We start from the raw sequence: 15,038 nt of genomic DNA, 5'->3' as shown, positions 1-15,038 counted from the left end.
TGGTCTGGGACCTTATCCATCATTCCCAGAGGGCTGGTCTGTTGAGCGCCTTCCTGTCTCTTTGCCAGGAGAAGGCGTTCGACACAAGAATGATCCCGCAATGAAGAGCTTGTTCTATGAGGAATGATTGAGGACTCTGGGTCTGTACTCGTTGGGAGTTTAGAAGAATAGGAGGGGATCTTATTGAAACTTACAGGATATTGCGAGGCCTGGATAGAGTGAACATGGAGAGGATGTTTCCACTTGTAGGAAAAACTGGAACCAGAGGAGACAATCTCAGACTAAAGGGGCGATCCTTTAAAACAGAGATGAGAGTGGTGAATCTGTGGAACTCTTTGCCGCAGAAGGCTGTGGAGGCCAAATAACTGAGTGCCTTTAAGACAGAGACAGATAGGTTCTTGATTAATAAAGGGATCAGGGGTTATGGGGAGAAGGCAGGAGAATGGGGATGAGAAAAATGATTGAATGGCGGAACAGACTCAATGGGCTGAGCGGCCTAATTCTGCTCCATTGTCTTACGACAGGGTGACTCATGAATATCTATTCAGAACTCTGCGGGCATTCAGGTTCAGGGCACTCTCTTGCCCAGATCTGACTTTGTACACTGCTGCAGAGTGTCTCGTTAAGATTAGCAGGTCCCTGATTGCACCCCTTCGCTTTGGGAGAGGAGTCTGTCAGGTCTGCCCCTTGTCTGGCCAACCGTATTCTATCTGTATGCAGTCTTTCCTGGCCCTCTTACGAAAGAGGTTGTCGGGATTTTGCGTGGGCCGAGCATCAGGGTGGTCCTTTCGGCCTGCGCTTATGACGTGCTCCTTACATTCATGGACCCTGCTGTCCTGTGGAGGATACACGAGTGCCAGGCCGTATACTCTGCTGCATCCTCTGCCGGAATCAAGTGGGCCAAGTGCCCTGGACCACTGGTCGGCCTGTAGCAGATGGACTCCCTCACAGAGGAGCTCAGGCCTTTCACCTGGAACAGGGCAAGTCTCCTCAATTTGGGAGACCATCATTGCCCAGCTGAGGAATCTTGGCCGGCAAATTGGCAGGAGCTGGAGGCCAAGGTCACCACTCGCCTGAAATGCTGGACAGGACTGCTCCAAGTGCTGTCTTACAGGGTTAAGTTCTGGTCATAAATCAGCTGATAGCCTCCATGTTGTGGTACCAGCTGATCACTTCTGACCCCTCCCCCTGGCTTTTTCACAAACATCCATAGAATGCTTATACAATTCTTCTGAGTCACTGATGAGGTTCTGAATCGCCCGCCAAGGGAGGGCAGTCAGGCGCTGGTGTCTCTCGACATCCAGGTGTCGATCTTCTGCCTTCAGACACTGCAGTTGTACCATTACCTTGAGCCCCCTCCACAATGGTGTTCCCTGGTTATGTATTTCTCCCGCCAGGAGCACGGCCTGAACAATGATGTGCAGTTCCCGTTCATAGGTCAGACAAGTCTTCAAAGCTCTTTTGTGACATTGCCGGTCTTTTAGCAAGACCTACTGAAAGTCTGGAACATGGTCGCCTCGCACCGCAGATCTCCCTCCGGAATCTGCACCTCTACCAATACCACTTGGCTGCCCGAGTGACCAGGATCGGGGATGTGCTGGGTGGCGAAGAGGTGGTCTGGATGACACCCCACAGCGGAGGTATCGCTATCAGTGAGTCCACCCCTTTAACATCAGCGATGTGGGGTAGAGTGTTGTGTGTGGGGCAGTACCATACAACCGTTAGTTGCACCGGTTCATGGACTTCCAAGATACCTTCCATTTTTGAAGTCTTGTGGAGTCCATGGACAACATTTATATAGGTTGCTATAGGCTGGGTTTATCATAGAATTCACAGTGCAGAAGGAGGCCATTCGGACCATCAAGTCTGCACCAGCCCTTGGAAAGAACACCCAACTTAAGCCGACAACTCCACCCTGTATCCATAACCCAGTAAACCCACCTAACCTTTGGGCAGTAAGGGGCAATTGAGCATGGCCAATCCACCTAACCTGCACATCTTTGTGAGAGGAAACCGTGGCATCTGGAGGAAACCCACTTAGTGACAGGGAGAACGTGCAGACTCTGCACGGATAGTGACCCAAGCCGGGAATCGTACCCGGGTCTCTGGCGCTGTGAAGCAACTGTGCTAACCACTGTGCTACCATGCCATTAGTTTTGTTTGCACTTCAGGCCCACGCTCCTGATATTCAAGAGGGCATTCGATGATTATTTGAATAGAAACACTGTGCAGGGGTATGGGGAAAAAGGGAATGGCACTAAGTCATTGTGCTCATTTGGAGAGCCGGTGCAGACGCGATGGGCCAAATGGCCTCCTTCTGCGCCGTAACGATCACGTGAACTCCGCAGAGTACTAAAATAGAGTCAATAGTAGTAAAGTAAGAAATAAACAAAGTGGATTGAAAGAAATTTCTTTGTTGAACGTTTAAATTTTTAAACAAAGCTGTTCCAGTTCAAATCCAAAACCAAAGCTTGAATTGAAAGAACTGACAAAAATAATGGCGGAACTTTCTAGTCGATCACACCAGTGGAATCTTCATGTCCCGCCGACGGCGCACCCTGCCGCAGGTTTCCCAGTGATGAGGTATGCATTCAACGGAGAACCCCATTGACAATGGCGGGACCAGCAGATGCCGCCCGGAGCCAATAGCAGGCTGCCTTCCGCTGCTGTGAAACACGCGGTGGGTTACGCGATAAATCCCATCCAATGGATTTTAATTCAAAACAATCTTAGTTCAGCTTCAGGCCTTGATTTAGGAAGCATTTAAAAAAGCTAAAAAAGGTCAGTAACACAGCTCTTAATATATGACAGCTCGCGTGCCTACGGCAAGTTAAGCAAAGATAGATTTGTTTAACGTTACAGAAACTGATAAATGTTTTACAAACAACTTACCTTCGCCACCCAGCTGAACAATGGTGCCATTCCACAAACTTTCTGCTACCTTTCTGCCTCGGAAATTGTGTTGTAAAACACACACCTTTAGTTACATTGGTCTAGAGATGTGTCCAGCTGCCTTTCCTCTCAAACATACACCAACACTAAAGTGCCTGTAGCCCACAAAGAAGTTTGCACAGATCCCAGCTTTCATTATGTGTGAGCTCATCAACCCGTCTCCCCGCCCTCGCCTTTCACAATCAGACTTTCAGTGGCCTTTTAAGCCGCACTTTGGAGAGAGAATGTGCTTAGGCCCTGAGAGAATACACCCGCCCACATCCAGCAGCTCAACCAGTAAGAGCTCTCTGCACATTAGTCAGGAAGCTTGGAAATGTGGAAGTTCTTGCTTGGCAGCCTTGTGTAAATACATGACGGCATATGCAATTCAAAGAAGATTGCTGATAAATACTACTGCACTTTCAAACAGTACTGAGCGTCCTGTACCTGATCATCAGCCTCTAAAATACTTCCGAAGGAAGGCAAATTACATTTTTGGTCTTATCTTCAGAAAGTACAGGGCACGATCCACCTGAAAGGGAACAAAGTCCCATAGCGTGTGCAATTAGCCGGTTGTTACCTGGCGCTTGGAGCACCGGGAAACACCATGTTATCGAACAGGCATTCGGGTAGATTAGGGGCCTCAGTGGCGTATGCACGGCCGAGGTCGTACTTAGTCCCGTTTTCTGCACTGAGGATATCCGCTCATCGGGGCTCCTAGCTGCAGCGACAGATCGGGACACCATTTTTAAATGGCGTCCAAATCTCTCACACCCCCCCCCCCCCCCCGGGACAGGACCCCCGAACCCCAACTCATCTATAAGGGCGTCCTCAGCACCCCCATGCACCCATGGAGGGCACCCCTGGGCCTGTTCCCCAACGCTGGAAAAAAGCCAGCCAGACACCCTGGCAGTGCTCCTGCTAGCTGGCAGTGCCACTTGGACACCTTGGCGGTGCCAGGCTGGCACATAACTGGCACTGCCAGGGTGCCTGGGTAGCAGCAGTGCCAGGGTACCACCCTGTCCAGAGGGCAAACACCCTGGGGGGTCTCCAATCCCCTGGGAGACCTCCACAAGTGCTGTTCCGCCTGGTCCCTGTTTATAGTGATCTCCGGGGTGAGGGGATTAGATCCCAACGCCTGGGTAGATCATGCAAATGACTAGTGAGACTTTCTGACACACTCTAATGTGCAGATTTGCGGAAAAAAAAGTGAGCCCACTAACAATGGGCGTGAATCACATTACGACGTCTCGCGAGGTTGCATTAGATCTCGCGAGGCATGGCAAGGCGGGTAGATCGTGGAAGAGGAATCGGCCAGCATCTACGAAACACGCTGCACCGCCTTTCGGAGTGTAACACACTGGGTAGATCTTGCCCACAGAAACACTTGGTTTTGACCGTCCAGGGCAACATAAGATGCACAAGTTCAGGCGTAACTTATCAAATTTTGGGAACTTAGCATTCTGATTATTAGATCTCTCCCTCTAAACAATTTGTATGCTTATTTAAAAATTGCCAGAACATCTGTACTGCGATTTCTCTGGCCGGGGTTTGCCATTTCAGTCCCACGTCCTGTGTCAGGGCGGAAGGTCAAAGTGACTCCCACTGCAGAGCATAGTGGGTAAACTCGCTGAATCGTGCAATGTCAAGATCAGTAATTATGCAGTAATTGCTCCAATCAGGTTGTAGGGCGAGCAGGAAGTCACCCGTCTTGCCTTCACACCCAGATGTCATATTTAAAAGGCACCCGGACATTCATTCATGCATCGCGCAAGACTCTGCAAGTCAGACATGTGGTCCAGGAAGCAGAGACTCAACAGCAGGGTGTGGAGGACAGGCAGGCATCCTCTTTCCCAGAGATGGGAAGAGGCCCACACGTCTCACCACAACCGCCTGAGCATAGGTCTCCAAGGTGGTCAATGTCACATCTCGTCCGAGGACGACTGCACTGCAGTGCAGAAAGCAAATGAAGGACTTCTGTGCAGCCAGAATAAGTGAAACCTCTACTTCCCATATTCACCTTACTGAATTTTGGTACTGGGACATGGGCATCAATGGCAAGGCCAGCATCTATGCTGCCCATGCATAAAAACTCTTTGCAAGATGCCTGGGTGCTGCCTCATAGCCCCACTCATAGCTCCACTGCAGTCCGTGTGATCTGCTGGTAGGGAAGACACAGATTGTTTTGGGGGAGGCTATGAGTGTGTGGCTGGCGTACAGGGCAACTGGTGGGTACTGTTGATGCCACGCTTCTGTTGTCCTGGCCCTTCTAGCTACTAGAGCCTGTGGGCCTACAGCAGAGGTGTGCAGTATAGGAGTCAGTATAGGACCCATGCAATCACTCATTCTCTCCTACTCCCATTACAGGTGCTGGTAGGAAGAGACGGACACCAGACCCAGTGCCTGAAAACCAGCCTTGTAGACCTTGGAAGAGGACAAGTACAATGAATTCTCATCTTTATAGCTATTTACTGCTCCCTACACTAGCCACACAACTCGGTGGGTCATAGATCTAGTTTACTCTATGCCTCACACTCTGGTGGTCACCTGGACATGTGTTCACAGCAAGTGGGAGCAGCAACAGCCAAGATCTCTAATACTGCTGGGAAGAGGCCTATGTTGATGAGCTCCTGGGAGCGGTCATGGACAAGATGCTGGAGATGCATTTTCCCTCCATTGCTTTTGAATCCAGAGAAAATCTTTCCCTTGTCAGGAAGCTTACGAGGGTTCCTCTTCAGTTGTCTAGCTGACGTGACCATCAGCTCTGCCCACCCAATGACCCTCCTCCCAAACAGCATTTCTTGAGTTGCTGAGCAAGGGTGTGGACTCAGTGCTGTGCCTTAGTATCAGGATAGTGTCCGTGAGCTTTCAGACCATATCCAACATCTTTGATCTTCCTCCTGTAACCCAACCCTTCCCCCAACCCCCATCACCACTATCTTCACTCCCTCCCATTACCCTTCAGCCCATCATGTCACCCTTCAACTGCTTTCCCTCCTTAAATGTGCCCACATCTGCCCTCCTCTGATGACCCCATACTATCCTTATCACACCCACCCCATGTGTGCACCATAAACCGCTCAAACCAGCCTTTTATCCATCACAGATGCACCCTCATGCTCCCACACCCCACTGCTACCTCTAACAGTTACTCTGCATCTATCCATTACCACTGCCCCCACAATATTCTTCCATCAACACCTCAGATCCCGGAGTTTAGGAGGGAGGAGATCTCATAGAAACTCAAAATTCTAACAGGATTAGACAGGGTAGATTCATAACGAATGTTCCCGATGGTGGGAGAGTCCCGACTAGCAGTCATAGTTTGAGGATAAGGGGTAAATCTTTTAGGACTGAGGTGAGGAGAAAGTTCTTCACCCAGAAAGTGGTGAAGCTGTGGAATTCACTACCACAGAAAGTAGTTGAGGCCAAAAGTTGTGTAATTTTAAATAATTAGATATAGCTCTTGGGCCTCAAGAGATCAAGGGATATGGGGGTGGGGGGGGGGGGGGGTAGAGGCTGGATCAGGGCATTGAATTGATAATCAGCCATGATCATCATGAATGGCGGAGCAGGCTCGAAGGGCCGAGTGGCCTCCTCCTGCTTCTATTTTCTATGTAAGCTTCTATGCAAGGGGGGGGGGGGGGGGGGGGGGCAGGGTAGCACAGTCATAGTCTAAGATATTGCTTACCATGGGTCAGAGGATACATTGTTTCATCCGATGCAATGCACAATACATTAGGATTATTAGCACAATGGATGTGTAGCGATGGAGTCAAAGTATATTTTAATACACAGTATTCTGGGAACTCCAACAATATATTCAGCTTGAATTGTATCCATACTTTCTATAGATACTGCAGAGCTGTGACCTTGATTATTTGTGTAGCTACGAATTCTATGTCCCTTAGCAGACTGCAAGGATATTCAAGATTGCAGATGGGTAGGAGACAAGGATGGTGCTGACAACAGGAGAGGGTCAGGGATTGGTGGGAGTGAAGGGGGTGCATTCGATCGGTTTTGAAGGTCCAGAACATGGTGGGTAAGGAATAGATATACAAAGGGGGCCTTTCATAAGAGAGTACTATCTTGGGAATCTGGAAGTGGTGAGGGGAGGCTTATGGTCTTTCTTGGAGCAGAGAGGAGATAAAGGGGAATGAGCAAACTGCGATCCAGCATATGCAAGATGATCAGGCATCTCTTTTTGGGCAGGGGGCCTAATCTTTTGAGTCCTCAGGTAGGGGGTGGATTTGAAAACAGTGGCACCGATGAGCCGAGAGGATCAGAACTAGAGTGGGTTACATTGAAAGAGTGATCTAGAAATAAAGAGAGTTAAAAAATAGAAGTTTAAGTCTGATAGACAAGAAAGGAACGGGAGGAAGTGCTACATTTGCAGGTAACATGCACTGGAAAAGAGGTCTTTAAAGCATTCCGAGAGGATTGTCTGTAATGCGACACATGGGGGTTGGATGATAAGCGGTTTCATGAAAGGTAAACACCACTGCTTTTTTAAAAACAAAACTTTTTATTTTGAATGTCCCACTCGAGCAAAATGCTGGGCAGGTTTGAAAGGAATGTCTAGAGGTACTGGAGGTGTTGCAGTGGATTGTGGTGGCGATGAGGAGGGCTGTGCTCCAGTGTTTGAACAGTGCAGAGCTGTCCCAGCTCAGGAGCAGAAGAAAGGATTTCAGGATCCAAAAAGAAGAGTTACAATTGATGTGGATTGTGCGGACTTGGGAGTATTAAGAGTGTCCAAGAATGTTTTTTGGTTGAGAGGGTTGTTAAGAAGGCGTACGGTGTGTTAGCTTTTATTGGTAGAGGGATTGAGTTTCGGAGCCATGAGGTCATGTTGCAGCTGTACAAAACTCTGGTGCGGCCGCATTTGGAGTATTGCGTGCAATTCTGGTCGCCGCATTATAGGAAGGATGTGGAAGCATTGGAAAGGGTGCAGAGGATATTTACCAGAATGTTGCCTGGTATGGAGGGAAGATCTTATGAGGAAAGGCTGAGGGACTTGAGGCTGTTTTAGTTAGAGAGAAGAAGGTTAAGAGGTGACTTAATTGAGGCATACAAGATGATCAGAGGATTAGATAGGGTAGACAGTGAGAGCCTTTTTCCTCGGATGGTGATGTCTAGCACGAGGGGACATAGCTTTAAATTGAGGGGAGATAGATATAAGACAGATGTCAGAGGTAGGTTCTTTACTCAGAGTAGTATGGGCGTGGAATGCCCTGCCTGCAACAGTAATGGACTCGCCAACACTAAGGGCATTTAAATGAAAAAACGCTTATTGTCACAAGTAGGCTTCAAATGAAGTTACTGTGAAAAGCCCCTAGTCGCCACATTCCGGCGCCTGTTCGGGGAGGCGGTTACGGGAATCGAACCGTGCTGCTGGCCTGCCTTGGTCTGCTTTCAAAGCCAGCGATTTACCCCGGTGCTAAACTGCCCCTAAAAGGTGAATGTCAGGAGTGGGATGAAATAGTCATTGGATAGACATATGGACGATAAGAGAATAGTGTAGATGGGCTTTAGAGTGGTTTCACAGGTCGGCGCAACATCAAGGGCCGAAGGGCCTGTACTGAGGTGTTATGTTCTATGTGCCAGGATTGAGAAGAGAGGCGTGAGAGTCCTTGTGTCTTTGGTGATCGATGGGTACATTAGCATCCGAGGTTGTACAAAGAGGAGGAAAGTAGGTAGTATTGCGGGAGATAAATGTTCCTCTGTCTCCTGCCCCCAACTGTTTTGTTTCAGTTGAACTCTTAAATGTTGTTTCAATTCTTTATTCCCTCCTCTTCTGCTCCCAATTTTGTCCCCTAGGTCTTCGTTGCTGCATTGCTCTGAAGTGAGCTTTATTGGCTGTCACTGAATTAATATTTCTCATTACAATTTTTCTTCCTCATTCACTTTGCTGAGGCCTTTCCTGCCTCTTTCAAAGTTTTCCGTGTAATCTACCCTGGGCTTTTCCCCAGGGTAGAGGGGTCAATTACTAGGGGGCATAGGTTTAAGGTGAGAGGGGCAAGGTTTAGAGTAGATGTACGAGGCAAGTTTTTTACGCAGAGGGTAGTGGGTGCCTGGAACTCGCTACCGGAGGAGGTAGTGGAAGCAGGGACGATACGGACATTTAAGGGGCATCTTGACAAATATATGAATAGGATGGGCATAGAAGGATACGGACCCAGGAAGTGTAGAAGATTGTAGTTTAGTCGGGCAGTATGGTCGGCACGGGCTTGGAGGGCCGAAGGGCCTGTTCCTGTGCTGTACATTTCTTTGTTCTTTGTTCTTTGTACTTGCTCACAACTACATCACTAAAATTAAATATGAAGAAACTTTGCCCTAAATGGCAGGGTAAAGAATGAAATGTGGACAGTATACAAGATGAAAAGCCTCACTGAAACTGTTGGCAACACATTAGTGGGACTCTGAGAATTTTAGTTTTAAAACCCTTGCACTGGCACCCAGGCTGCGCCTGATGGCTTGGCAGTGCCATCCAAGACAGGGTGGCTGTGCCAAGGTGCCCATGTTCCAGGGGGAAGGCCAGGGAGCCACCTGCACTTGCCCTGACCACCCTGGCGTTTCTGGTGGCCCGGGAGACCCCCCAGGTGCTGTTCCACCTGGCCCATGTTTGTGTGGACCAGTGCTGATCGGCGCCCAGCTGCAGCCTCGCCGGGGAGGCCGAAGAATTGAAGGAGGCCGTTGGATCCGCGCAGGTAGGTCGTGAGTAGGTTTACGAGCATCATTTGGTCACGCCCATTTGGGACAGGTTTCCGACCCCGCGTCTCGTGGGACTTCAGAGAATCCCGGGAGACTCGCTGCAGGCCTTTCCTGCCATTACCTCAAAGTCACACACCATCCTGACTTGGAAATGGATCACCGTCCCTTCAAACTCGCGGAACCAAAATCCTGAATGGTCCCACCTCATAGCATCGTGAGAGTACTTGCACCACACAAACTGCAACAGTTCCAGGCAACAGCTCACCACAACCTTCACTGAGGGAGAATTCAGAATGTCTAATTCACCTAACAGCACATCTTTCGGGACTAATTCCCCCTCTGATTCTGTGGCCCGGTCCTCGGACTGGGTGGTGATGGAAAATCAGACACCGATACTGCAGGAGAAGAGGGCGCTGGGACATTTTCATGGACTACCGGTGACCTTTTATGTTCAGTAGCCAACTGCTGCTCCCATAATGGGAGCCGTGTGGGCCGCTGGTGTCCCTTGGTTTTCTTTTGCACTGTGTTTGATTTGTGTGTATCGGGGAGGGTGGGGGATAGTACGATGGATACCATTTCACTGCGGATTGTCTTTTTGCAAGTTGCAGCCACTCCTGCCTCTGTGGCCTGGGAGTCGCTGGAAGACACTGCAAGTGCTGGAGAGGGGGGGGGGGGGGGGGGGGGGGGAGGTGGTTTTCGCTCTCTCGCTCTCCACCGCTATGCTCCAGGTTGGTGAGAACTTCTGGTGGTTGGCTTACCAAGCAGATTTCCACTGATGCACGTCTACAGTAGGGGCTGTGTGGGGTGGTGGTGGGATGTGTGTGTGTGTGTGGGGGGGGGGGGGGCTCACTCAACAGCTGGTGGTATTCTAATCTTCTGTTTATTTGTCTCGATTAGGGCGGCACAGTAGCACAGTGGGTAGCGATGTTGATTCACAATGCCAGGGATCCAGTTTCGATTCCCAGCTTGGATCACTGTCTGTGCGGAATCTGCACATTCTCCCAGAGTCTGTGTGGGTTTCCTCCGGGTGCTCTGGTTTCTTCCCACAAGTCCCAAAAGACGTGCTTGTTATGTAAATTTGGACATTCTGAATTCTCCCTCTGTGTATCCGGACAGGCGCCGTAGTGTGGCGACTAGGGGATTTTCACAATACTTTATTGCAGTGTTAATGTAAGCATAGTTGTAACAAAAATAAAAGATTATTATTTTGTCTTTGGTGTGCAGCTGGTGTCCTCATTGTATTCCTGCCTGTTTTGTGTTTTCTTTCGGTGTAAAATATTCTGTATTGAGTTTTGTTTATAATGTGCCGCACCTGTTCTGGACAGTGCCTCCTTAAATTTTTTATCTCTCTCCTCCGCCGTCCTTTTCCGATAGGCTGAGCTGGACAGCCTTTCTGCTGATGTAGGTTGTTGCTGTTTGTGTTTGTTGCTGCTCCTGCTGGTGGCTGCAGATGCCTGGAGGCTGCTCCCTTCCTTTTCTGTAGTCAGAAAGGAGGACAATTTTTTTTAAGATACCTGGCTCCTGGAACACTGGGCTCAAGGGGACATAGGAGTCCAGAGGCTCCGGTTTGAAGCAAGAAGATGCTGCGGGGCCTGTTGTGCGACATTGGTCCAAATGGGCCACCTGCTAACACCGTTGAAGAAATGCTTTTGTGGATTGCTGATGCTTTTGTTGCTGATGTGGCGAGTGCTGCATGTAACTGGCACTTCACCACGGGTTAAACACGCTGGGAGTCAAGGATGTTCAGCTGCACTGTGGGCGGCATGGTAGCACAGTGAGTAGCACTGCCCGCTGCCCTGGAGATGTGCTGTTGTCAGGAGGAGGGGGAGGGAGGATTCATAGAACTGGAGAACACCACCACCTCCTTGGTGACAGGCCCTCAGATGGTCTCCAGCCCTTCCTCCTCCCTGACTGTGCCCGTTGGGCCCTGGAGGTCTCCATGGGATGGAGGGGAAGGGCAGCTGGAGTGAACTCCAGAGGCCTCGGAGTCACCTTGCTCTGCCAGTCCTGCACCATGGTGTTGACACCCTCAGCTGTGTTGACACCCTCAGCCATGGTCCTCAGTGACTGGGCCACGCTCTGGAGTGCCTACGCAATGTCCACCTGCGTCTGGGACATGTCCCTCAATGACTGGAACATAATGTCGAGGCCCTCAGCCATGGTCATCACAGACTGAGCCATGCCTTGAGCAATGCCACTCAAGACGCTGATATTGTGCTCCAGGTTTTCCACTGGGATTGCCACCCGAGCAGTGTTGACCTCAATGCCACATATCATCGGCATCATCTCAAGCACTCCTAGCCTTTGGGCCTCCTCCAATCGGCTATGCACTCACCAACATCCCCTCCTGAATCTCTGGGCAGCGCCCTACCATCTCTGGGATAATTATATCCAGAGGCTCAGCATCTGACTGGGTCCCAGCTGAGTCTTGGGATCCAGCAGACCTCCGACTGCTATCTCCCTCAGATGTTCTTGCCTTCACCTGATGTGCCTCAGCAACTGCGTGGTGCTCACTATATTGTGCCCCAGAAACCTGTCCACTAATGTCGCCCACCAAGGTGCGTGTCTCTGCGCTGGTAGCGGGTGATAGCTATGATGCTTCAATGGTGGCCTCCGCGGAGCTCTCCTTCAAGGTGGTCTCTTGGGTGGCAGAAGGGGCATACGACTCCGGGTAGTCTGGGCCCATCAGATGGGAGATCGGGCAAGTGAAATGGACATGTGGTCAGTGAGAGGGAAGGATTGTTTTATCTGACATGAACTCATTTGAGACAGGTCATCTTGGTGAAGGGGCAATGGACCCTCACCTCTGTGGTGCAGGCTAGCCTCACTGTTGGTGACCTCTCTCCTCAGTCAACCTCGAGATTTCCAGCGCCTGTTGCTCATATGGGGAGAGACTTGAATCTCTCGTGCTCCCCCTTTCCCACCATACCTGATGGATATGGGGTCAATAGCAGGTGCATGTGAGGGCACCACACCAGGACACGAAGGGGCTGTACTGGTGGGTGCCAGGGGGTGCTGAGGAACAAGCACAAAGATTAGATGCAGGGAGGGTATGAGGTGTCAACTAGTGATTTGTGGGTGGTGGTGGGGGGGTGTTGGAACTGATGCCAGGAGGTCTTTGGGCGTCTTCCTACATTGTATGGTGGTCCTCCTTGTTGTGCTGCTGCACTGACAGCCTGCCACTGACTCCCAGGCAGTATTGGTGACCCTGCTCCTGGTCCTCCAACCCCCTTGGGGGAACATGACATTCCGTCTCGCAAGCACCGCGTTGGCCAGGTCCTCCAAGCAAGGAACAGGTCTTCACGCTGCCATGCTTGTGCGTTGATTGGGAGTGAGCGGCGAGGGAGTGTTGAAAAGCAGCTCCCCTTTGTTCATGGCGAGACGCTGAGGTGTAAGTCTGACCAATCAGATGGTGAGACAGCCAGTAACAGTGAGAAGCTTAGGATTCTCTGGGAGGCCAGGGAAGAGATTGCTGGACCATTGGCTTTGATTTTTATGTCATCATTGGCTACAGGAATAGTGCCAGAGGACTGGAGGATAGCAAATGTGGTCCCTTTGTTCAAAAAGGGGAGCAGAGACAACCCCGGCAACTATAGACCGGTGAGCCTCACGTCTGTAGTGGGTAAAGTCTTGGAGGGGATTATAAGAGACAAGATTTATAATCATCTAGATAGGAATAATATGATCAGGGATAGTCAGCATGGCTTTGTGAAGGGTAGGTCATGCCTCACAAACCTTATCGAGTTCTTTGAGAAGGTGACTGAACAGGTAGATGAGGGTAGAGCAGTTGATGTGGTGTATATGGATTTCAGCAAAGCGTTTGATAAGGTTCCCCACGGTAGGCTATTGCAGAAAATACGGAGGCTGGGGATTGAGGGTGATTTAGAGATGTGGATCAGAAATTGGCTAGCTGAAAGAAGACAGAGGGTGGTGGTTGATGGGAAATGTTCAGAATGGAGTTCAGTCACAAGTGGAGTACCACAAGGATCTGTTCTGGGGCCGTTGCTGTTTGTCATTTTTATCAATGACCTAGAGGAAGGCGCAGAAGGGTGGGTGAGTAAATTTGCAGATGATACTAAAGTCGGTGGTGTTGTCGATAGTGTGGAAGGAAGTAGCAGGTTACAGAGGGATATAGATAAGCTGCAGAGCTGGGCTGAGAGGTGGCAAATGGAGTTTAATGTAGAGAAGTGTGAGGTGATTCACTTTGGAAGGAATAACAGGAATGCGGAATATTTGGCTAATGGTAAAGTTCTTGAAAGTGTGGATGAGCAGAGGGATCTAGGTGTCCATGTACATAGATCCCTGAAAGTTGCCACCCAGGTTGATAGGGTTGTGAAGAAGGCCTATGGAGTGTTGGCCTTTATTGGTAGAGGGATTGAGTTCCGGAGTCAGGAGGTCATGTTGCAGCTGTACAGAACTCTGGTACAGCCGCATTTGGAGTATTGCGTACAGTTCTGGTCACCGCATTATAGGAAGGACGTGGAGGCTTTGGAGCGGGTGCAGAGGAGATTTACCAGGATGTTGCCTGGTATGGAGGGAAAATCTTATGAGGAAAGGCTGATGGACTCGAGGTTGTTTTCGTTGGAGAGAAGAAGGTTAAGAGGAGACTTAATAGAGGCATACAAAATGATTAGGGGGTTGGATAGGGTGGACAGTGAGAGCCTTCTTCCGCGGATGGAAATGGCTGGCACGAGGGGACATAACTTTAAACTGAGGGGTAATAGATATAGGACAGAGGTCAGAGGTAGGTTCTTTACGCAAAGAGTAGTGAGGCCGTGGAATGCCCTACCTGCTACAGTAGTGAACTCACCAACATTGAGGGCATTTAAAAGTTTATTGGGTAAACATATGGATGATAATGGTATAGTGTAGGTTAGATGGCTTTTGTTTCGGTGCAACATCGTGGGCCGAAGGGCCTGTACTGCGCTGTATCGTTCTATGTTCTATGTTCTAAGCACATGGGGTCTCATTTCCGGCACTATGTGCCGTTAAATACGGTCCGCAATCTTGCCCACGCGGCTGTCGAGAAACACCCCGACAATCGCGCCCAAAATGACACTCGGAAATTTAAATCACACCCATTATTAAAATATCTTCTGTCAATTTGTTAAGTGATTTGTTAATTTGATGAAAGCGTCTGCAGAAATAAATTACAGGATTTGGTAAATAGAATTGATTGAAGCTAGGAAAGAAATCAAATGTTCAACGCAAACACATTTTTAATCTGAATGATTGACGTGACTTTAACATAAGCAGATACTCGTCAGCAAATTCTGGTTCCGTTGTACAATATGTTGACTGCACGTTCTCCTATCAGCAAGAAATTAAGTCACCTTCTGTCAGTGCAAAAGCTATTTTTAAAAATTACCAACTTCAAAACAAACAACAAGCTAATT

The 15,038-nt window shown here is 49.5% G+C and overlaps 1 protein-coding gene across 7 annotated transcripts in view; it reads right to left on the bottom strand.

The window, feature by feature from the left end:
• Window positions 1-15,038, bottom strand: part of tbc1d1 (TBC1 (tre-2/USP6, BUB2, cdc16) domain family, member 1) — a 393,938-nt gene that overhangs the window by 250,096 nt on the left and 128,804 nt on the right. The window contains exon 1 of one of the 7 annotated variants that reach the window (XM_072496563.1): window positions 2,893-3,153. The exons of the other annotated variants lie outside the window; for them this stretch is intronic. Within the exon in view, the coding sequence (XP_072352664.1) occupies window positions 2,893-2,922 (30 nt within the window). The 5' untranslated portion in view covers window positions 2,923-3,153. Of the gene's footprint in view, window positions 1-2,892; window positions 3,154-15,038 lie in introns of those variants that run through there. 7 annotated transcript variants of the gene reach the window in all.

The sequence above is a fragment of the Scyliorhinus torazame genome, chromosome 3 (genome assembly GCF_047496885.1).
Source record: "Scyliorhinus torazame isolate Kashiwa2021f chromosome 3, sScyTor2.1, whole genome shotgun sequence".
Classification (NCBI taxonomy): domain Eukaryota; kingdom Metazoa; phylum Chordata; class Chondrichthyes; order Carcharhiniformes; family Scyliorhinidae; genus Scyliorhinus; species Scyliorhinus torazame.
The sequence above is the reverse complement of the archived record's forward strand: the minus strand, read 5'-3'. Positions and strand labels throughout refer to the sequence as shown.